General features: G+C 44.9%; 1 protein-coding gene across 1 annotated transcript in view; it reads right to left on the bottom strand.

Moving 5' to 3' along the window:
• Nucleotides 1-22,148, bottom strand: part of LOC112415208 (microcephalin-like) — a 98,091-nt gene that overhangs the window by 4,200 nt on the left and 71,743 nt on the right. Inside the window, exons 11-12 of the mRNA XM_024768070.1 lie at nucleotides 21,788-21,950; nucleotides 6,126-6,374 (exon numbers count right to left, since the gene is read on the bottom strand). Coding sequence (XP_024623838.1) covers nucleotides 6,348-6,374; nucleotides 21,788-21,950 — 190 coding nt within the window. The 3' untranslated portion in view covers nucleotides 6,126-6,347. The remainder of the gene's footprint in view (nucleotides 1-6,125; nucleotides 6,375-21,787; nucleotides 21,951-22,148) is intronic.

Genomic DNA, 22,148 nt, shown 5'->3' with positions numbered 1-22,148 from the left:
TCTTGGAGAAAATGTATGTTCTCTGAATTTGTCCACTTCTAAATGTTATAAAAATAACACCGTAAGGCATCTACAGTAGCATTTTGGAAAGTAAATTAATAAATTTAATTTATGTAGGCATCTCAGGAATGAGTATTGTACAGAGATAGCAAAAAACACTAATTTGATTGTAATGAAATCATCAAATCAGGAAGAGTGTAAATTTTTTTGCTTTAGTTCTTTCATTAGCTAGAGTTATCTTTACCTTACTAGAGTGTTCAAAATAGGGAAAATCTACTCTGCAAGATGGCAGTTAAGGCTGCAAGTGTAGTTAAAAATAAAAGGTTAACCTGAGATATTTATCATAATATACGTGATAGAATGAAAATAACTGAGAAGCTATATAAAGCAAGGAATGGGGTTGCATGGATACAGGATCAAATCCCATGTGGATGGCCCTTAAAATGAGGGCTGAGCTATTTCAGCATCCACTGCAAATGAACATGATATTTTTGGCATTGTAAAATTATCACTCATAAAACTTGGACCTTGTTGATGAATTTAAATAGGACCCATTTTCTCGCCTTATTATTAGATTAATAGTTAATGATGAGACAGCTTTCCATAATGTAAGACTGACTTTGCAACTACTTTCATACCAGGCAAAATGCAAATGGTTTTCTCTCATTTTATATCCACCTAATCATTCTCCTTGAACAGGGTGAGGAGTGTAACTAGAGTGAACCCAAGCCAGACAAGGGCTCTGAGATTAAATGCAAGTCAAGAATAACATCAAACACAAAGGAGAAAATGAAGCCAACTATGTAAACATAGCAAAGTGAGCATAACTTATTTTCACCATCTCACAAGACTCAACTAAAATGATGGAGCTAAGAGGAATGGGAAAAGAGCCCACTGCAGATAAAAGCTGATGATGTTTTGAAAGTTGCAAAGCAAATGGATAAATGGTAACTGACTTAGAAGAGCAAAGACACCTCGAGCTTAAACGTCTAGAGAGGGAGTCAGTAGGAAGCATCCAATTCCCTCCGCAGATTCCCAGAAAGGCTGGGAAACTGGGGGGTACTAGAAAGCTCTGAAAATGCGGTGTAGAACAGGGTGAAATGGAGAAATCTCCTACCTCCACCCTCCTGCCCACCCTCCTCTGGAATAAGACAAAAGTAAAGTCAGACGGGCTTCTCTGGGAGCAGTGGTAAGAAGTAGCAGGGAAAACTTCTCCAGCACAGCCCTCACCCTGAGACACGAGCACACAACTCCATGGCAGGACAAGGGCCTCTCTTTTGTGGAGAAACAAATCACCCCAGGGAAAAAAGACCTACAGATACTGACACGTGGACCTCCCTCTATCAAATGCCTCCATCACATCAGATGATCTATCCACTCAGATAAACAGGATTTCCATCAGCTTTTCAGTCCTCAATATTAAACATGACTTTCTATCCATTTGATAAAAGCCTCTAGCATGCAAACAGAGACCAGACCAAACAAAAAGGGGATTACTGGGATCACAGTGATGAGAAGTCCCAGGATAACAGCGGCTCTGTAGACCTAGGGAGAACCAGTCTCACAGGGAGCAGAGCAACAAAGGGGTTCATGGGTGGTATCTCCAAGAGAAATAAACGGGATTGGAAGATTATCTAATGTGTAGACAGTTTTGGAGAAAAACTACAATGCTTTTTAGAAATTCTTGTGGTGAGTTAGCGATAGGTACATAGAAAACTAAGCAATGAAAATGACTGTCAATGATAAGCTCAAGAAAAACAAACAAAAATGACCAGAAATGGAATAGAATCATAGTACACTATATGGCTCAGCTCAAACAGCATTCACATAGTCATCCATGTGTGCATGTAAATGTGAACAAGTATGTCTTTATATGCATATATAACATGTTAAACAAAAAGCAAAACCATACTGGGTAGATGGGGAGGGGACGTGTATGTCACAGTGAAAGCTATACAGTCATATTTTAATCTTCCATAGAAGGAAGCCTATAGATAACGTCTAAAAGTGATAAAAAAAAAAAAGGCAGAAAAAGCATTTTATTTAGAAATATGAAAATAAAATATCAGAAGGATATTGTAGGAGTGAGAATCTGGGCTGGGAAACAGCAGGGCAGGGAGTGCCATTTCTATTAGAGGCCTCATAAATTACACTTGATTCTGAAAACATTTTGTTTTGGGTAATTGTGCCCTTACGAAAGAGTTGCCACAACAGTACAGAGAGTTCTCATTTACTGGTCACCTAGATTCCTCTACGTGTGAGTCTCCAACCTTCTATTTCAAAAGTGCTTTGCACCTAGAACCAGCTGTCGATAGCTACAGAAACATCTTGCTGGGCTTGTAACTGGAACTGAGTCAATTCTAGAGTTCAAAATGGGGAGAACTGACAGCTTTAAAAAATACCGAGTTTCCCAATTCATGAACATAGTATCTCTTTCCTTTTATTTAGGTCTTTTAAAATTTCTTTCTCAAGAATTTTGGAGTTTTCAGCATACAAATCCTGCAAATATTCTCTCAGACCTAAAGTTAAATATTTCAGCTTCTGGAGCTGCTAATATAAATGGCATTTAAAAAAATTAGAATTCCACGTGTTCATTGCTAGTACACAGAAATACAACCAAATTTTGTATATTCACCTTGTATCCTGTAACCTTGCTTAACAACTTACTAGCTGTAGTAGTCTTTCTGTAGACTTGTTGATATTTTCTAGGTAGACAATCATGTCTTATGTAAATAGACAGTTTTATTTCTTCCCTTCCCAATCTGTGTGTATATTTTTTTCTTACCTTATTGCACTGGCTAGAACTTCCAATACAACACAGAAGAGGAGGAGTGAGAGCATTAAAGTTGCTTGGACAACTTTGTGAGGCAGATTAATTTGGTTTATTATAATAGCATAAACCCAAATTGCTCTTGTTTATAAATTAATGTGTCTATGTAAAGCACAAGGGGTTTTTTTTGTTTGTTTAAGTAAAAAATGGTCTATTGTTATTTAGTACTGGTGCTGGCTAACTGTCACAAGCTTTTATTAGGTTCTTCAACTCTCTATAGAATAATCAGAACATTCTGAAGGATCAAAAGAACCTAAATGCCACTTTCTGGATCAGAACCAATCAAATTAATTTTTTTCTTTAACATTCACTTTCACTTCTTAATATTTTGAGAAATTTTCCCAAGAAATGTTCTTCAGCTGTCTTAAAAATTCACAGAGCATTTAATAAGCAAAAACACTAAACAAGGTACCCTTAATTTTTGGTTTCTCAAAAAAAAAATTAAAGAGAGGGAAAACAACAGTTATTTCCATGTACAAGTGATATGAGAAGATCAGGATAAGCAGAAAGCAACCTGTAAGAGGGATTTTAGGTTGCACTTAAAAAACTGAATGATGATGATTCACTGCTGGTGTTGATAATTACAAATTCAACAGGAAGCTGATTTAACTTACTTGAGAGTATTACTAATCGTGTTGAAACCATTTATTAACATTCACAATGTCTTACTGTAATTGTAATATTGTTTATTCCAAGTTTCTAAACAGCCAGGCTAACCAACCATTATTTTTGGACTTGTCTCCAGACCATACCACCTACCATATATAATTGTTAAATTCAACTGCAGTTTTGGTACTAAGAATACTAGTGAGAACATAGCAGCTAAAGAAAACAATGGTGAGGGGCTCCTTTGTGGGAAAAGTCAACAATATTCTTTGCATACAGAAGATTTCATATTGTATAAAATGCCAACTGAGCAATTAAAATTCAAATCTGATGGTTAGAAACTTGTGACACAGATTTAACCAATGGGAATCCTGTTAATTTCAAACAGATTGTAAGTACACATTATTTTCTCCTTTACTCATTGAAAAGAGATTGGGCTTGTCTTCATCACCCTCTGCCCTTCCACCCTTCCCCACACCAACTGGGGTAAAAAACTTGGTTGTGAGAGTCTGTGGAGGTATAGAAACATATATTCAGCATTTGCAAATTCCTTCTTTCCTATCCAAGAGTAGCAAAAATGGTCACTAATTTTTTTGCTATTTTTAGCTAACAACAGAATTATAAAAATTAAATTATATTTTTCCTGTCAGACCTCACAGACTCTTTGCCTCAGTTATGAGAGTAATTGATTCTCTCAAACAGCAAAACTTTAAGAGAATTTGCTACTAGGTCCATTGTTTCGACTTTTCCTAGAGGGAGAATAGCAATCTTTGTGTTTCTTCCACAAACAGACAGTATAATGTACTGGTTAAGAACACAGAACTCAGGCCACTGGGTTAAAGCAATGTCCATCTCTTCACAGTTTTGTGACAAGAAGGCACAAACATGTAACCTTTTTGTCACATGAAACCATTATACATCATCACAGATTACAAAAATATCTGTGTAGTTAATGAAACTGCTGTGGCAATAAAGTTGATTCTAGGTTAAGCTTCAGGAGAAAAAATTGGGGCTATCAAAAGTATAACTTTTAATAACCATATAATAGAGTGCTTAAGTCCTGAACACTGTGGAGCCAGAAAGCAGAGGAGGTCTAGTCTCCCAGAAGGACCAACGTGAACTGGCACAGTTTCAAGGTAACGATGTTTGTTCCAAAATAAGTATTTCCAACACTTCTCAGAACACCAAGAAATGCGTTCTATAATGCCATCAAGTCATTTTAAAAATACAAAGTCAGTAGTCTCCCTCAGTGAGGCAATTTTCCACGTGATTTTTAAAATTCAGGCGAAATTCACATAATACACAAGTAACCCTTTTCAAGTGTATGGCTCAGTGGCATTTAGTTTATTCACCATGTTGTGCAAACACTACCTCCTTCTAGTTTTGAAACTATTGCGTCAGCCCAGGAATACACCCCGTACCCATTAAGTGATTACTCCTCAACCTGCTCTCCGGTCCACCCCGGTAACTACTAATCGGCCTCTGTCCAAGGATCTTCCTCTTCCAGATCCATCATAGGAAAGAGACCCCACAGTATGTGATCTTTTGGCTTCTTTCACTTGGCATCGTGCTTTCAAGGTTCACATGCATTATGATTTGAATGAAGACTAGTGACGGGTGTCAAAAAGTCTTGCCTACTAATATTAGTAAATCAATATCAACTTAGTGCTCACTGGACACTCACTGCCTTCCTCGTCACACAGCTGGGGAGTGGCAAGGCTGGCACCAAAATTCACTCTCTTAGCCATTAATCTTTCAAAAACACACAAGGTGGGCTTCCCTGGTGGCGCAGTGGTTGGGAGTCCGCCTGCCAATGCAGTGGACGCGGGTTCGTGCCCCGGTCCGGGAGGATCCTACATGCCGCGGAGCGGCTGGGCCCGTGAGCCATGGCCGCTGACCTGCACTTCCGGAGCTTGTGCTCCGCAACGGGAGAGGCCACAACAGTGAGAGGCCCGTGTACCGCAAAAAAAAAAAAAGCAAAACAAAAAAACACACAAGGTGGTGTGCAGTCACAGAATGAGTATATCAAAGTTTAAGGCAGCAAAAATCAAAATATCCCCTGGGCTATCTCTGGAAGTAGATGCCAGAAAAGCTGCGGGCTACGAATGGAGGAAAGCTGAATTCAAACCCCAAATCCACCATGTTCAAGCCCTGTGATCGTGAGCAATTTATCAGAACTGTTCAAGTCTCGGTTTCCACAAAGGACTGTTATACTGACAAGCTGAGCGTAGGTAAGTCTCCTGACAAGACAGCCCCACCTCTTTAACTTTTCTACGTGACTAGCATCTTCTGGAAGCAGCACCATCTCCACCCTCAGACATGCTCACTGGGCGCCAGCCCCTCCCTACGTGGTCCTGGGACCAGCAGCACCTGGGAGCTGGGAGCAGATGAAGAACCCGAGACCCAGACCCACTGAATCAGAATCTGCGTTTCAGTAAGAACCCCAAGTGATTCACGTGTTACTGAGGTTTAAAAAGCACTGCTCCAGCTGTCTCCGAGAAGGGGGTGAGGGGAGCACAGAAGGAAACCCAGAACTTAACACAGTGTATTTAACCAAGATGGACAAAATAAGCAATAAAGTACTAAAAATAAGTAGTTACGAATTCTTCTCTCTTTTTAAGAGATACTAACTTACAGAGACGAAACACTAGATGGTAAGAGGAAAAAGAAGCTACATGTTGATGTGTACCTTCTTACAAACAAGTCTGGCTATATCACACGCAGGCATTCAAGTGAGATTTGTTCCGCTTATGCTTTACTCCATCTTTTCAGGCTGCAGAAATGAAAACGGATGATTCTTGGATTTCAGAGCTTCACTGCTCATGGTTAGCTACTTTTTACACCCTGCTGAGCAGAGAGCAGGGTGACCCAGCATTCCACCAGTGTAGCTAAATGAGAGGTCCAAACATCTTCATAAATAACACGAGCTCCACTTCTCCTATCAAAATGAAAACAGAGAAATAAATATAACACATTCCAATGTAACTAAAATAAATCGCAGAAACATCACTTCGCTGCGAAAACAAAGTAGAAATTATTCTGACCACCCCTGACAATAAAGCAAATATTGTGGCTACTAACAGCAATCTCTGTTGTTTGTTCTTTATGTGAATTTGAGTTATAAAGATTTTTTTCTTCAATGGGCATCAGGTCATCTTATTTTCATGAATTTTAATGAGAAACACATGAACTACATGGACACTTCTGTAATTTATAATGATGTATAGTATTTTTAAATGCCATTTTTAGCCCATCAGAGGCAAGAATAAATTCCAAGATTTTTAAAAGAAATAACACTATGTTTAGTCATCTACTCACACATTGATTCAACTAGAAAGTGCTATGTTCCACGTCCCATCCTGAGTCCTGGGCCACATAAGTAAAGACAGGCACAGCCTCTGCCCTCAAAGAGCTTCTAATCACTAAATAAATAACCAGTGTCTGCTAAAAAGGGGCTGCTTTAATGTTTCAAACCGTCTCTGTTTCACCCTCGTCCCTTGTGCTAAGGAGGGTATGGCTGCCTCTACGCGAGGTTTTCTTTTTGTTTTGTTTTTGGGGTTTTTTTGTTTTTTGTTCTACGTGAGTTTTCCTACCAAAAAATACTGTCCACAGTTTAACAGTTGAAATAAGTGTTCTACTTCGATAGGCATCCACAAATATTAGAAATGCCTAAAAGGAAAAAAGTCCTGTGCATAATAGCAATGCTTGTATACTGGTCTTTCTGGTTTTGCTGTCATCCAACAAAACCAAAATAAAAGAGAGTTATAGGAAACGAAGTTCAGTGGAAACGTGCTTCTCTATTCACTGAAGGACCCTCTCCAATGGTGTGCGATATGGCACATAGCAGGCAGCCTGCAAGGAAGGCAGGATGGACCACGTGAAGGACGGAAGCACTTCATTCTGCCTCAGCGTCACGAGAGCCCACGACCAGAGATCACACGACTGCATTTATGTGTCAAGGCTGACGTCTCAAGTCTGTGAACTCCCTGAGAACCACCAGTGTTTGATAAATTATTAGGTTATGCAGAACTTCATTATTCAAGCACAGGATATTTGTTCTTGCAAAAGATCAAGGACCAATTTAAAAGAACTAAGAAGTAGATCTATCAGGCATCTAAGGCAAGCTGCTATTTCAGTTGACAAAATCACTTTTTTTTTCTTTTTTTAAAAAATAACTATTTTATTTATTTATTTTTTTGGCTGCACTGGGTGTTCATTGCTGTACACGGGCTTCCTCCAGTTGTGGTGAGCAGGGGCTACTCTTCGTTGAGGTGCGCGGGCTTCTCATCATGGTGGCGTCTCTTGTTGCGGAGCACGGGCTCTAGGCGTGCAGGCTTCGGTAGTTGTGGCTCGCGGGCTCAGCGGTTGTGGCTCACGGACTCTAGAGCGCAGGCTCAGTAGTTGTGGCTCACGGGCTTAGCTGCTCCACGGCATGTGGGATCTTCCCGGACCAGGGCTCGAACCCATGTCCCCTGCATTCGCAGGCGGATTCTTAACCACCGCGCCACTAGGGAAGCCTGACAAAATCACTTTCAGTTACGTATTTCTTATTCTCCAGTTAAAAAAAAAGAGCCTAAAAGGTTTTCTGTAGAGAACCTTCCAGGGCAATGAATTTTAGGAGAAACACATTGTGTGAATCATACATAAAAAGTATCAGGTAGGGGCTTCCCTGGTGGTGCAGTGGTTGGGGGTCCGCCTGCCAATGCAGGGGACATGGGTTTATGCCCTGGTCCAGGAGGATCCCACATGCCGCAGAGCGGCTGGGCCTGCAAGTCCGAAGCTTGTGCTCTGCGACGGGAGAGGCCACGGCGGTGGGGGGCCCGTGTACAGCAAAAAAAAAAAAAAAAAAAGTATCAGGTAGCAAAATGTTGTCAATTTCAGTTTTGAAAAACATACAATAGTTTTTTAAAATCCAGTATTTCTTGCATCCTCTCTCTTCAAAAACCTACTATTTCCACTAAAGCCCAATTCACAGAGGGTACTTGTGCAGGGATGAACAGAGCTCAAGTACGATGTTCTGTGGCAATCTATTGTAACTCAGGATTAGAGCTTAGAAACCTAAAAGAATGCACAGTTAAAAATGTCCCCAAGGTCACCAACAGATAATCTCAATGATGGAGAGTGGAACCTAATTTTTGAAAAGTTCCAGAGAATGAAATCATGGTTGCATTTTCTGATGAGAACCTGAAGGTAAGATACTCTGTGCTGTTGAAGGAGAGCACCGCTTCACTGGGATGCCAGAAACACAGGTGAAAGTTTAGGAATCCAACACAAAGTTGCAAATGTTAAATAATAAATATGTACCTTTAGGTATAACTGAAGTTTTTTTCTAAAAATGAACTTTGAATTTGCAATTCAATTCCACATGGACTAAGTTGAGGTCCTAGAATTCTCAAGCATAAAGCGAGGAAGAGATAATTTGAAGTTAAGAAAAGTTAAGAACTGGCATTTCTACTTAGCTGCCCCTAGTTAAACAAAACAAAACAGAAACAGTGAGACCCCTGAAGGCCGTATTTTGAAAGGGATGGGCAGCAACAAGCCCCGCACGAAGGGAATCACTGGGTTTTCTCATGTGTAGCCTCGTGCATTTACACTGTTTGCCAAATACGGAAACTTCTGCTTTAACATATACAACCTTAATCTAGTATTTTTTTTCCCCTGCTAAAGCCAATAGATTCAGGTGCTTCACCAGACCAATTCCAATTCATCATAACAAAACCAAATTGTCAGGCCCCAGGAATGCTGCCTTTCAATGTGCCATGCTACGAGGCTTGAGTCACATTTCATGCTGCCCCGTCCAGACGCCAGGAGGTGCAGAGACAGTTCTACACTCACTGTTCCCACTTCTTTTCTCACTATTAACTCTTCAACCCTCCTTATCATTAAGCCTGATGCTTCTAAGGTCTCTGACCACATCCATCTGGTCACACCTAATGGTCATTTCTCTGTCCTTACCCTCTTCGCCTTTCAGTGGAATTCAGCACCGCTGAACGCGCTCTGCTTCCTGAGACAGTTCCTATTTTGCCTGAGAATCAGTTCTCCTGGTGGTCCCCCTCTGCCACCACCTGATCCTTCTTGGTTTCACTTGCTAGCTCTTCTTCCTTCTCCCCAGCGGTTGGCACCGCCCAGGGCCCAGTCCTAAGCTCACTGCCCTCCTCACTCCGCAGGTGCCGCAGCTTAAATACCACCTATGTGCTAATGGTTCCCAACTGGATATTTACAGCCCTAACCTTTGCCCTGAATAAACAAACAAATAAATACTGAATTACAGAAAATATAATTTGGTAGTTATATTTTATACAATTTGATGTGATATCTCTATGCGGTTGTTTAATAGAAATCGCAAACCTAATACGTAGAACCCAGAATTTTTTTTATCATACCCCAAGCCCTACAAACATTTTTCTTCCCCAGTATTCCCCATCTCAGTAACTGGTACCACTGCCTACCCTACAGAATTCTCAATCATTTACAGCTGCTCAAGTAAAATATTTAGGCAGGAGGCACCCTGACTTCTTTATTTCCACACACCTATGTTGTCCAACCCTGTCAGATCTTCCTAGAAAGTGCACCAAACTGATCCCGGTCACGGCCATCGTGCTTTCTCACCTGGACGATCGTTAACTGCCTGCTTCAGGTCCCTCTGCTCTTGCCTCCCTGCAATCCATTCTTTACACGAAGCCAGAGACAGAAAAGCCCGCCGTCCTCTCGTTAAAATACCCCGGTGGCTTCCCAAGCTTCTGGCCATGACCTATGAAGCCAAAGCCCTTTCCTCTGCATCCTAACTAAGCGCCCAGGGCTTTGTCTCCTGCAGTCTCAGCTGTGGGACCTATCCAGCACCTTCGTACAGCGGAAGAACCAATTATCGATGTGAAGCTACGAACTCCAAAAGTATGGTGGAACTTCACTCATAACACAGTCAATGGCTGCGCTCCAGGACTTCACAGCCTCCTCCCCCTAAAGATGACTTTCACCCCTTAAACTCCAGCACGGGTCACTCCAAGGTGACACTCACAGTCCTGTCCACACAACTTTCCAAGTGTTCTCAAGAAGGGCAACACCCAAGCCCCGGACCTTCTAGGCAAATCACTTTTTCCTATCTGTCCTCAGTGCTGAGCCTATGGAGCTGGGAAAGCACGGCACCTCCCGGGTGGAAAGAATACCCCAGGTCTGGCTGGGATGACAGGATGGCAGAGCAGGTGCAGGATCCCTACAGATCCACTACCTCCTGTGGCCCCAGGGTGCACAGAGAAGGGTCTTGGGCACCTTCCAGGAACCACCGCAAGTGAAAGGAGCAGAGGACGGCAGGCTCTGTGTCTGTCCACAAACAGAATCCATTATTTTAATAATGAAAAATTTTAAATGAGGTGTACTTTGAGATGACTGTTATAGCCAGTGCCTAGGGTAATACCTTTATCAAGACTGTTTCAAAGATTCACATCCAAGTCAGGTGAGCTATTCTTCCTAGTGTCTCCACCACTAAACAGAACAATGTTTACTATCTCACAGGGTCCTGGAGACAGTGGATGTGAAAACGTTTTTTAAAGTATAAGTACTTCATCGAGGTATAATCTGCGGGAGACTGAAAATAACTTGAATTAAGGCAATGAAGATTCAAAGGCCCAGGCTGGAGATCTTATGTCATCAACGCCCAGCGTGTGATTGCAGCCAATAAATGTTTGCTGGAGAACTTAGGAAAACAGCTCACAGACCCTGGTGACAAGTGTGGTGTATAAAGTACATTCTGTCTCAAAATTATTCAAAGTTAATATGCCAACTTAAGGTTTAAAAAAAGAGAGAGAGAAAATAGTTTCAAGACGATTCCTTCTGAACAGTCCCAGGAGGGCAGGGATGTACCAGAACACCAGTGAAAACCCCAGATTCCAGTCTGGTTCTACCACTGGCTGTAATTTTAGGAGGGTGACTAAGCATTCTTCAGAGCAACACGACAGGCATGGGCTGCAGGAACTGTTTCATTCTAATTCGGTTGTTTTATTCCGTGCTCACACCAATAACATACAATACGTCTTATCAAACTCATTGCTTACTGAGTTCTGTGTGAGAAAGCCAAAACTGAATCACATTATTTCAAGACAATTGACCCACTATGACATCATGTTTTGATTTATGAAACACTTGATGATAAAGTGTTTTTCTGTTCTTCTGTTGAGTTCACTGCCTTGAAATGTGGCTGCAGAACTGATTTCGCTTCTAAGCCCTGGATTTGCATTTACAGGTGATTTAGCTTTTAAGACCCTCTACCAAGCCTTATTCAAAAGCAGTCAGAATCAACACTTTTAGACCTGAACATAGAGGCTGAGTCACTCCTCTGCGGGTCTCTGAAAGGGGGACAGAGATACATGTACTGGGAGCAGAGGGGAGAAGAGGTGACAGGGCCCCTCCCCTCCCTGGAAAGAGGTGGCAAGTAGGCAGAGCGGAATCACAGGTGAGTCAGCAGGAGTGTGGCAGACACCAAACAAGTGAAAGTGAGACAATTCTGCTAAAGAATTCGAAGAGCCCACGCTTGAACAAAAAATAACAAACACACTTCAGTCTAAAGGGACACTTTGGTCAAACCGATTTCTGTTTTTCTTCCTGTCTCCTGTGAACAGGACACAGGCCTAATTTCTGTTTCTGATAGACAACTCAGTCACGAAGCAGGAAGAGCACAAGTTATTCTCTTTGCTGAAAACAGCAGAGTTAACAATGGAAGTGGGAACTGTAAACAAGTAGAAATCGCCAACAGTTTTCACTCACTCACACACACACACCCCAGATTAAGTAAAAATTCAAACTGAATTGTGTTATAAAATCATCATGATTTTTTGGCTATGACTAACTGGACCACATACAACTGTCTAATTTTGAAGAGCTGCTAGAATTCTCCTTCACAAAAAATTTCCAGAGAATACCACACAAACCCTGGAATAAAAGCATTCCCAGCAATGCTTTTCTTGGAGGCAAGTCCATGGCGCTCGCCAAGAGGAGTATTTTAAGAACCCCCCAAACTGCGCTGGGGACAAGGAAAAAGGAGGCAGACCACAGGGCGAGAGTCACTCCTTTTGCACAAAGGCAACATGACCCTTCAAGTAAGTGTGTGGAGTCTTCAAACCTTGACCCTAAAAGAAGCTGCCGCCTGTGAAGCTCCAAAGTCGTGAACACGCTGCAGGTGAGTCTTACACTGTGCACTAAGCTTTAGAAACCAGCTGGTGTGGCTTTGTAAGCGGCAGGGGCAACTTCTGTCTCTCAAAATAGTTTATCATGCTTGTCCGATTGATTTCGTTTAGAAAATTAATGGAGGAGGCCGTTCAAGAAGCAGAGAGGATGTCTGTCTTATTTAAGATGGAGCTGAACAGAGAAAGGGATTCAGTTCATTTCTACAGTTTTTTTAAGGCAATCATCTATATTAGTATCAATGAACACGTCATGCCCGCAAGAGGAAACCTTTGAGTCATCACAATTACATGACCAGGCATTTTTCTTTAAGCCACAGTGCATCCTGTGCTTTTTGATTTCCCAGGGGTCGGTGCTTTTCACGAATAGTGAGCGTTCGGGTGTCGTTGGTAAGCTGTTTTCATTGAGAGACACAAATCCCAAAAGTATCCTTAAACTCTGAGAGCTCTCACTTGGAGTACTAGGATCTGATGGTTCTGGAGAAGCTTAAAATAACAATACATGAAAATCAGTACCACGGTGGCCTTAGGAGAAGCGGTGTCTCAAATACACTGAAATCCTCCGGATCAGGAAAGAGTCTATTCTTGGGTCCCCAAAGGCCAGACGCAGATGTCCTCCCTTTGTCCACCCAGACCACCCCTGTTCCAGCCTTCTCTCACAACCCCTTCCTCAATAAAGGGGCCTCGGAGCCTCTTCTCCTATGAGCGCCAACAGCGTTTACAAGCTTTTGTGGGTGTTCCCCAGGACCAGCCGTGCAATGAATGGACGGGTCCACGGCCAAGGGTTCACTGGTCCAGAGCAAGTGTCTTTTGTCAATTTTAGGGTTAATACGTTCTTTCCGTACATAAGACCACGGGGACAGGATGTAAGAAGTGGTATTTACAGCTCTTGCAGGGGATTAATAAGTTATTTCTGTTGTAAGGCTAACATACGTTAGGTTCTTACTTTTGCCGATCACCGTGAAAAGCACCACACACCCTTAACTCTTAGCTTTCACACAATCCTGTGAAGGACATGCTGTCTCTAGGTCCATTTCCCAGATGAGGAGCTGCGGCTCAGTGAGATGGCGCTTCTTACCTAAGGTTGCCCTGCGGGAAGGTGCCCGCCACCCGGGCAGCTCAGCAGAGTCTATTCCTGTTTTATGTGGGGATGGATTAACTCTAAATCCCCAAATCCCGGGGCAGCCAGGTGGCTCACCATTTAACTGTCCCGTACTGAATTATTATTTTTTTTTATTGCAACCGATAAAACACTGGAGGCCTGGACATTGTGTTATAGTTCTATGGGTCTTCCTCTATTTCAAAATAAGGTAAACGCACTGCCGATTTATACGTGGAAAATGATGATGACATAATGGAAATATATGGGAACCTCCACACAGAGCAAGCACGTATGGATTTACATGTGTGCGGATGTGTGTTTTCAGTGCAATCATGTAAGGGCCTTGTCATCCCATTCTTTCTCTCTGAACAGCTACCTGCCGATTCCTGTCTTCTTAGTAGAAGGCATTGGATGTACAAGATACCAGACAGACAAAACACAGGACCTGTCAGAAGTCGGATCTTACAGAAGAACCTGTGGCTTAATTAGTGCCTCAGCAAGGGCGAAGTACTCCTAAGATTTTGAGGCAGCTGCTGTGCCGCCGTCTGAAATCACGACACTGGTGAGTAGTATGCTGTTTAAAGTTACCGCTTTCCTGCTTTCCTGCTTTCCTGCACTATGACAGCCCCGCCCCAGTCCTGCCCTTGCTCCTGTCCTGGGGAGTCCACACCCTCCCCTGCCCCGCCCCCACGGCTCAGCCCTGCTCAGGGCCAGCACCGCAGGTGAGCACCGCGTCAGGAAGGACGTGAACAGACTGGGGACGGTTGGAGGCCCAGGGCAACCTACTCTATTCTTTTTTTTTTTTTTACATCTTTATTGGAGTATAATTGCTTTACAATGGTGTGTTATTTTCTGCTTTATAACAAAGTGAATCAGCTATACATATACATATATCCCCATATCTCCTCCCTCTTGCATCTCCCTGTCCCTCCCTATCCCACCCCTCTAGGTGGTCACAAAGCACCGAGCTGATCTCCCTGTGCTATGCGGCTGCTTCCCACTAGCTATTGACTTTACATTTGGTAGTGTATGTATGTCCATGCCACTCTCTCACTTCGTCCCAGCTTACCGTTCCCCCTCCCCGTGTCCTCAAGTCCATTCTCTAGTAGGTCTGTGTCTTTATTCCTGTCTTACCCCTAGGTTCTGTAAACGTTTCCTTTTCAATTTTTCTCAACGTGCTCTGTTTCCAAACGGTCTGTCTCCTTACTTACAAGGACCTAAGCCCATTCTGAGGACTAGGAATTTTACGTGAAGGCATGGGCAGGGTCCCTGCTGGTGGGGGCGGGCTCTGAGGGAGAAGGTGGTCCAGGCCTCCCTCCTGGAGCTGCCAGGAATCTCGGGCTCCTTGGCTTGCAGACACATCACGCCAAGCTCTACTCTTCACACGCCTTCCTCCTTCTGTGTCTTCCTAAACTTTTAGAAAGCCTGTCCTTACAGAACTCAAATCGATTAAAAGTCATCAGCCGGGGACACAATAAACAGTGTTACATGGCCTTTATAGAATTAATGCGTTTGTGCATGGGGGAGAAGGCAGGATAACGGCGCCCACAGCTGTCCACAGGCGGGTCCCCAGGATCTGTGAATGTGTTTCCTTCCGCGGTGACAGGCACTTTACAGATGCGATGAAGTTAACGACCTCGAGATGGGAGATGCTCTGGGTTATCCAGGTGGGCTCCATGAGACCACGAGGGTCCCAATAAGTGGAAGGCGAAAGCGGGAAATCACAGATTTGGCTATGGAAGCAGAGGTCATGACCTAATCGCCGGAAGGGGACACGAGCCCAGGGACATGGGTGGCCTCCAGAAGCTGGAAAGGGCAGGAAACAACTGTTCTCCTAGAGCCTCCAGAAACCTATTTCAGATTACTGACCTCTGAAACTGTAAGAAAATAGATTTGTGGGGTGTTTTTTTTTTAGCCTCTGAAAAATTTGTTATAGCAGCCACAGAAAACTAATACAGTACCATGGATCCTGAAGCAGAAGAAATTATTCAAGGTGATGCTACCTTGTGTTATTTAGGAAAATTGGCCGAGTGGGCTATCTGGCAAGGGTCCCATGGGTGACACGGTGGCTCCTGGGGCTACCGTCACTTGTACTCAGCTGCAGGGAGTCAGGGGGGAACAGGGGCAGCCGCTGTGTCAAACTGCAGGGCAACTCATGCCGGATTTGTGGATCCGGTGATGCCTGGTGCTGGGTGGATGGCCCGTCCCTGCGCTGGTGCCTCTCACAGCTCCGTGGCGTCTGCCTGGGTGCGTACGAGGAAAGAGAAGCCTCCACACACACCCCTCTAAATCATCATGGATGTTTGCTAAGTCATCTTCTTACCAACTGTTATGTGGTCGTCCAAGTCAACAACCCCGGGATTATCCCACTCCTCTGCCCTTACAACCTGCAGCCCACCCATGAGAAAGCCTTTGACCTCGACCGTCACGAGAGCATCCAAATCAGAGCGCGTCTTGCCACCGCTACCCCTCCTGCCACCCACTCCGAGCTGCAGTCTCTCCCACTGGAATACTGACCGCAGCAGCTGCTAGCGCGTTCCCTGATGCCATCCTGCTCCCCTGCAGGGAGCTCTCCACACAGCAGCCACGTCCGCTCAGAAACACGTCAGATCACGTCACTCCCAGGATAGAAAGCTTCCCATGTCTTACCACGACACAAGGAACAGGACACAAGCACTTTACCACCGTTCCCGTCACGATCTGGCGGTCCCACCTCATCTTCTGCTACTTTTTCTCTTGGTGTGCCCCAATCCGACCTTCTTGCTGTTCCTCAAAGACACCATTCCTGCTTAGGGATTCTGTCCTGGTATAACGTCTGGGGGCTCTAAGTCGGGGTCTGCAGTGCCGACCTTACAGGACCCGTCTGGGAACGCCAACAGCCCAACACCTGGAGGCCCAGGGTGCTGTGGAAATATATAGGAGTCCCTAAACAGAACCACCCTTTGTCTGGGTAGTTTGTGTTCTTATTTTTGAGTTGTGAGAGCTTATATATTCTGGATATAAGTGCTTTGTCAGATGAGATTTGCGAGTATTTTCTCCTGGTCCTTTCATAATATTCTTCACAGAGTAACAATTTTTAATTTTGATGAAGTATAACATTAATCTTTTCTCTTACACATCATGCTTTTGGTGTTGTATCTAAGGACTTTCGTGTAAACCAAGGTCATGAAGATTTTTATCCTATGGTTTACTTCTAAGAGTTTGATCATTTTACATTTTAGTCTGTGATCCAGTTTGACGTAAGTTCTGTGCAGAGCATAAGGTTATAGGTTAATTTTTTTGTATATAGATGTCCAGTTGCTCCAGCGCCATTTGTTGAAAAGACTGTCCTTTCTCCACTGAATGGCCTTTGCATGTTCATCAAAACCAGTGGCCATTTGCCTGGGTGTATTTCTGGACTCTCCATCTGTTCCATTATGTCTGTCCTTTTGCTGAGACCACATTGTCTTGATTACTGAAGTGTCAAAGGATACCTTAAGAGCAGGTGGTGTTATACCTCCAACTACTTTTTTGTTTTCTTTTAAATTTTATTTATTATTCGAAAGCCATACACAAGTAATACAGAAAATTTGGAACTTACAGGAAAACCAAAGAGAAGAATTACAATTACTTTATTCCACCATCCACAGATAACCACTATTATTAACATTTTGGAATATATCCTCAGTCTTTTTATCATTTTATGTATGCAAGTACACATCTATATTAAAAGAAAAAACCAAAATTGAGATTACATAATACTCACTACTTTTATAACCTTTTTTAATGTTCAAAGAGCATTTTTCTTTCTAGTCAAATGTTCTTCTACGTGACTTTTAAGGGCTGTGCAGTATTCCGCCATCTGGATGGATACACAATAATTTACTTCAGCAATTCCCTATTGAAAATTTTCATTACAGCAGAAAAGAAACGAACCTCCAATCAGACAGTCACTTTCCTTTTTTCCTCTATTGCAATGCTGGGATGAACATCCTATAAGTAAATCTTTAATGATCTTGTTAAGATAAATGACCGAATGTAGAATTATGAAGTCAAAGGCCATGGAAACTTTTAGGATGTTTGCCACTATCTCCAAACTGACATCAGGAAGCCTGGACCACCTGGTACCCCATATGCAATGTGCGGGGTGTTATTTTAGTACTACTTTGCCGATAACTGCGTCTCATTTTCCTGTTGCGGTTTGCTGCGGGAAAAGTACTCTCCTTTCGTTAGTTACTAATGAAGCACACATTTCTCCCCGTGGTTCTATCCGTCTGGACGTCGGTTATGAGTCGGCAGGTAGGTCCTCTCACCACCGGCCCCTGTTCCTTGAGGCCGTGTGTATAAAAATCCCAGGGTGGGGAAGCGGAAGCAGGATGAAGCCAAGGACACCGTCACGTGGCCCCATCTCTGGGCCGAGTGGGAAGACTGGAGACAATCAGAGAGGCGAGTAGATGGCTGGATGTTTGCCCTGGATGGCAGTGGCTGTCACCCTCCTCCTGGGGCGCTCCAGGTCTCTGTGGGCCCCTCTGCAGGACGCCCAGGCGGGCCTGTGCTCTCCAGGCCTGGTCCTTCCCGGGCCTTCCGCTTGCCGCTGTGCCCCCAGGCTGCTACTCCTCATTTCTGCCCCAGGACGGGTGAGGATGGCAGAGCTGCAGGGAGACCCTGCGGCCAGTGAAGCGAGGAGGGGGAGAAAGGACAGAGCGAGGTCCAGGGACAGAGCGACCTTTGCAGCCTGCGAGTGGACTCAGACCGCCCACCCCCTCGACCGCAGTCCCGCACACATCCAGCTTAGCCTGCAGAAGCATGGGTTCAGTGACCTGCGGGCCCCTAAATCTCTGTTTCTCATAAATGGAGACTAGGACCCGGCTCCCTACACACCTGCTGCCCCCAAACAGAGCAAACAGCTTCCTGCAGCCCCTGAACTTAGTCACCATCTCAGGCCGGGAGCCCGGGCCAAGGCCCAAGCACACCAGAGCGCAGGAGTGAGACTGGGTCAGGAGCTGGGGGTGGCAGGTTTACACCGCCTGATGCCCCAGAGGGGGTCACGTCCCACAGCCCACCTCTCCTGGATGATGGACGGGAGAATTTCCTGCCTGCACAGGCCTGAGCTGAGTCTCACACACTGTTCTGCAAAGTAAAGTGAGGGAAGAAAGAGCGGGGGTTGCCGGAACACCACGGGGCCTGCGACCTGCTCTGGGGGGTGTGCGTGGGGAGCCCGGGACCACCTTGGCCTGGTGGGAGGTCAATGCAGAGGCTGCACTGCCACCAGCCCCTCCCCAGTTCCCCCAGCTCCCCGGGCCAAGGTCAGAGGTGGGGAGGGCAGCAGCTTCTGCGAAAGCTGCTTTGTTCCCACTGCAGCCGGAGGAGTGCCTGGGCTCTGAGTCTGCACAGGCGGCTCTGATTCCCTCGGGCAGGCCCAGCTCTGTGACTCCCCACCTCGGGTGGAGAAGTGGAGATGCGGGCGGGTCTGAGGGTCCCATGCAGAGGTGAGTACCCCTGAATCCAGAGTCTGGGCCAGGCTGAGGAAATAAATATCGGGAAAGACAAGAGCGGGGATGACTGCTCAGATGGGAGCCTCCGTGTGACCTTCTCCCTGAAGAGGAGCTTACTTTAGGGTGTCACCTGGAGAGGCCACTAGGAAAGGATGGGCACAAGGAACAAGGGTGGGGGGACACCTGGGTAGAGGGCTGGATGGGGTTTCCTGTGTTCCACACAAAGACCAGCCAACCCTGCTTATCAGAGTCTCTCCCCAACCCCGTTCAGCTGTGCTCTCTAGTCTGAAACTGTTCTCTCTGGCTGGTCAGGCTGGCTGAAGGCTCTCCAAGGGGACAGGGTCCCCTTCCAGAAGGGGTCATCACTCCCAGCTCCGTCACCTTCCAGATGAGGGGAAGCAGCTCCTGTTCCTGGAAGCCAGGGGCAGGGGGGCATATGCCTCCAGCTCTGTCCTTCTCTTTCAAAACTGTTTCATCTACTCTGTTCCTTTTTCTCCATATACACATCTTAGAGTCAGCTTGCCTATATCATCAAAGAATTCTCCTGTGAGTGTGAGTGGGAATGTGTTAAATCTGCAAATCATTTTGGGGAGGAATGGCATTTTAACCATACCGAGTCTTCCAATCCATGCGCACGGTATGTCTCTCTGTTGTTTGAAATCAGTGTTTTGTCGTTTCCAGCACACAGATCCTGCACATCTTTTGATGTTAGATTTGTACATAAATACCTCATTGTTGACCTTGTATTACTGTATCCTTGTTTCCCGACAATTTGCTGAACTCACTTATTAGTTCTGAGAGCTTTTTGGTATAGATTTCTTGCAACTGTCTACATAAGCAATCATACTGTCTAAGAACAGAGGTAGTCTCACCTCTTCCCCTCTAACCTAAATGCCTTTTATTTCATTTTCTTGCCTTATTGCACTTAATCCATTCACTTACGTCATGTGGGCAAGGCTCCTCCCTCAGGGCAGGAAGGCCCAGGCGGGGAGTTTTGTCTGAGCACTGGAATTTTATCAAATAACATGTTTTACTTCCTGCTTTGCTCACAGACAGTGGTTAATCCCACAGAGAGTGGTTAATTCCACATATGGTTGCCAGAAGTTAAATGTGCACCTCGCTCCATTTCTATGTGTGATTAGTGGGAGAACACCGGCAGGACACGGAGCAGAAACACAGGGGGCACCCAGGCAGCGGCCTCCACGCCTGGCAGCAGTAAACGCTGGCCCTCGTGTCTGACCTCTCTGCTGGCTCTACATTCCAGGAGAACAGGCTGGGCACAGAATCAAGTACAGCTGCCTGGCCTCATAAAATATAAAGAACATCTCTCCCTCTGAGACACCAGGGAAGGAAGAGGTGACTGATAACAGACAGAGACACTGTGAACTGGAGAGAAAGCACACAGGATACTCACTCACGGAAGCTGGAGTTATCAATGACAGTTCATACACGTAAATGTGCATCGGTACTCAGACTTAATTAGGTAAGGTAGTCGCCAATCGCCGCCAATGCAAATAGGACGTCTGGGGGGAACTGCAGCCTTCTCCGCTTCAAGACTCTAAGCACTAATGTCCTAAACCTCTTGTGCTGACCGATGCAGGGTTAAATCATGATAAGGGAAAAAGACCACCACTGTTCTTGAAAATATATCTACAGTTTGTTTGTGTATTATAATTCTACCAGTTTAAATTAACACAGTATTAATATAACACCATGCTTAGGGGAAGGAGAAGGGAGGGTGGGAACTTAGCAGATGCAAAATGGAAACGCAAGTAACAAATGATGCTACCCTCAGACAGCAATGCTTTGGAGTGACCACAGGTTGGGTACCAAAGTAAAGACAGAAAGAGTAACAAACAATTTCAATTTCAAGAATAATGAAAACAGTGATTACCCCACCCCCACCCCCCACAGGGCTTCCCTGGTGGCACAGTGGTTGAGAGTCCGCCTGCCGATGCAGGGGACACGGGTTCGTGCCCCGGTCCGGGAAGATCCCACATGCCGCGGAGCCATGGCTGCTGAGCCTGCGCGTCTGGAGCCTGTGCTCCGCAAAGGGAGAGGCCACAACAGTGAGAGGCCCGCGTACCACAAAAAAACCCAAAAAAACCCCCAAAACCCCAAAACCCTACATTTAATGCAGAGAAATAAGGGCAAGTAATGTTAAAGATAGATATGCATAAGATAAAACATATCCAAACAGGATTAAATGAACATGTTTCACCCTAAGTAAATCCATCTGTGAAAACAATCATTGAATTCTTTTGGCTTTTTAAACCATCATTAACATAGGTCACATTATTTCTTGGTCAAAAACGGAAGAGAGCGCATTTGACTGTGAGAACACGCACTGGGCGTTTTCAGGCCAAGTCTGCCCTATCTTATTTCTGCCCGTGGCTGCCAGGTCTATATCTGGAAGGCTACCTGCCCGTCCTCCTGGGGACCAGCAGTGGCTGGAGGTGAGGAGAGCCAGAGGGGCCAGAGCAGGAGGACAGAAAGCATGATAACACAGATGCAGGGCCACCACTCGGCCTGACCAAAGCCACGGGACGCCCTGTTTCAGGACACTAACCCAAATGCGTACTTCGCCGACGCAGCGGCTTACCTGTTCAAAGGAGAGAATCCAGCAGCCGCTTGCGATGCCCCGCAGCACGTTCTGGGTGCGGCGGGGCTTCCTGGCGAGCACGTGCGTGGGGCAGCCACACGCCTCCCCAGCCAAGGAGAAGCCCTTCAGTTTATCCACAACCTGGTTGACCACGTTCTGCTTTCTGCCAAATAGGAAGAAAAACCAACGCAATGGATGTGCTTCCTGAGCAGAAACATCGAGGTGATGGCAATGAATTAAAATGTAAAAAACCGGAAGAATTCTACATTGATGTCGGCTACGGTGCTCATGTCAATTTCTTTGCCGTCGATGACTTGAAATGTGGGGAAATAAAAAATTTCAGATCTCAACTCCAACCACC

Source organism: Neophocaena asiaeorientalis, unplaced genomic scaffold, assembly GCF_003031525.2.
Source record: "Neophocaena asiaeorientalis asiaeorientalis breed wild unplaced genomic scaffold, Neophocaena_asiaeorientalis_V1.1 scaffold16, whole genome shotgun sequence".
In the NCBI taxonomy this organism is placed as follows: Eukaryota; Metazoa; Chordata; class Mammalia; order Artiodactyla; family Phocoenidae; genus Neophocaena; species Neophocaena asiaeorientalis.
The sequence above is the reverse complement of the archived record's forward strand: the minus strand, read 5'-3'. Positions and strand labels throughout refer to the sequence as shown.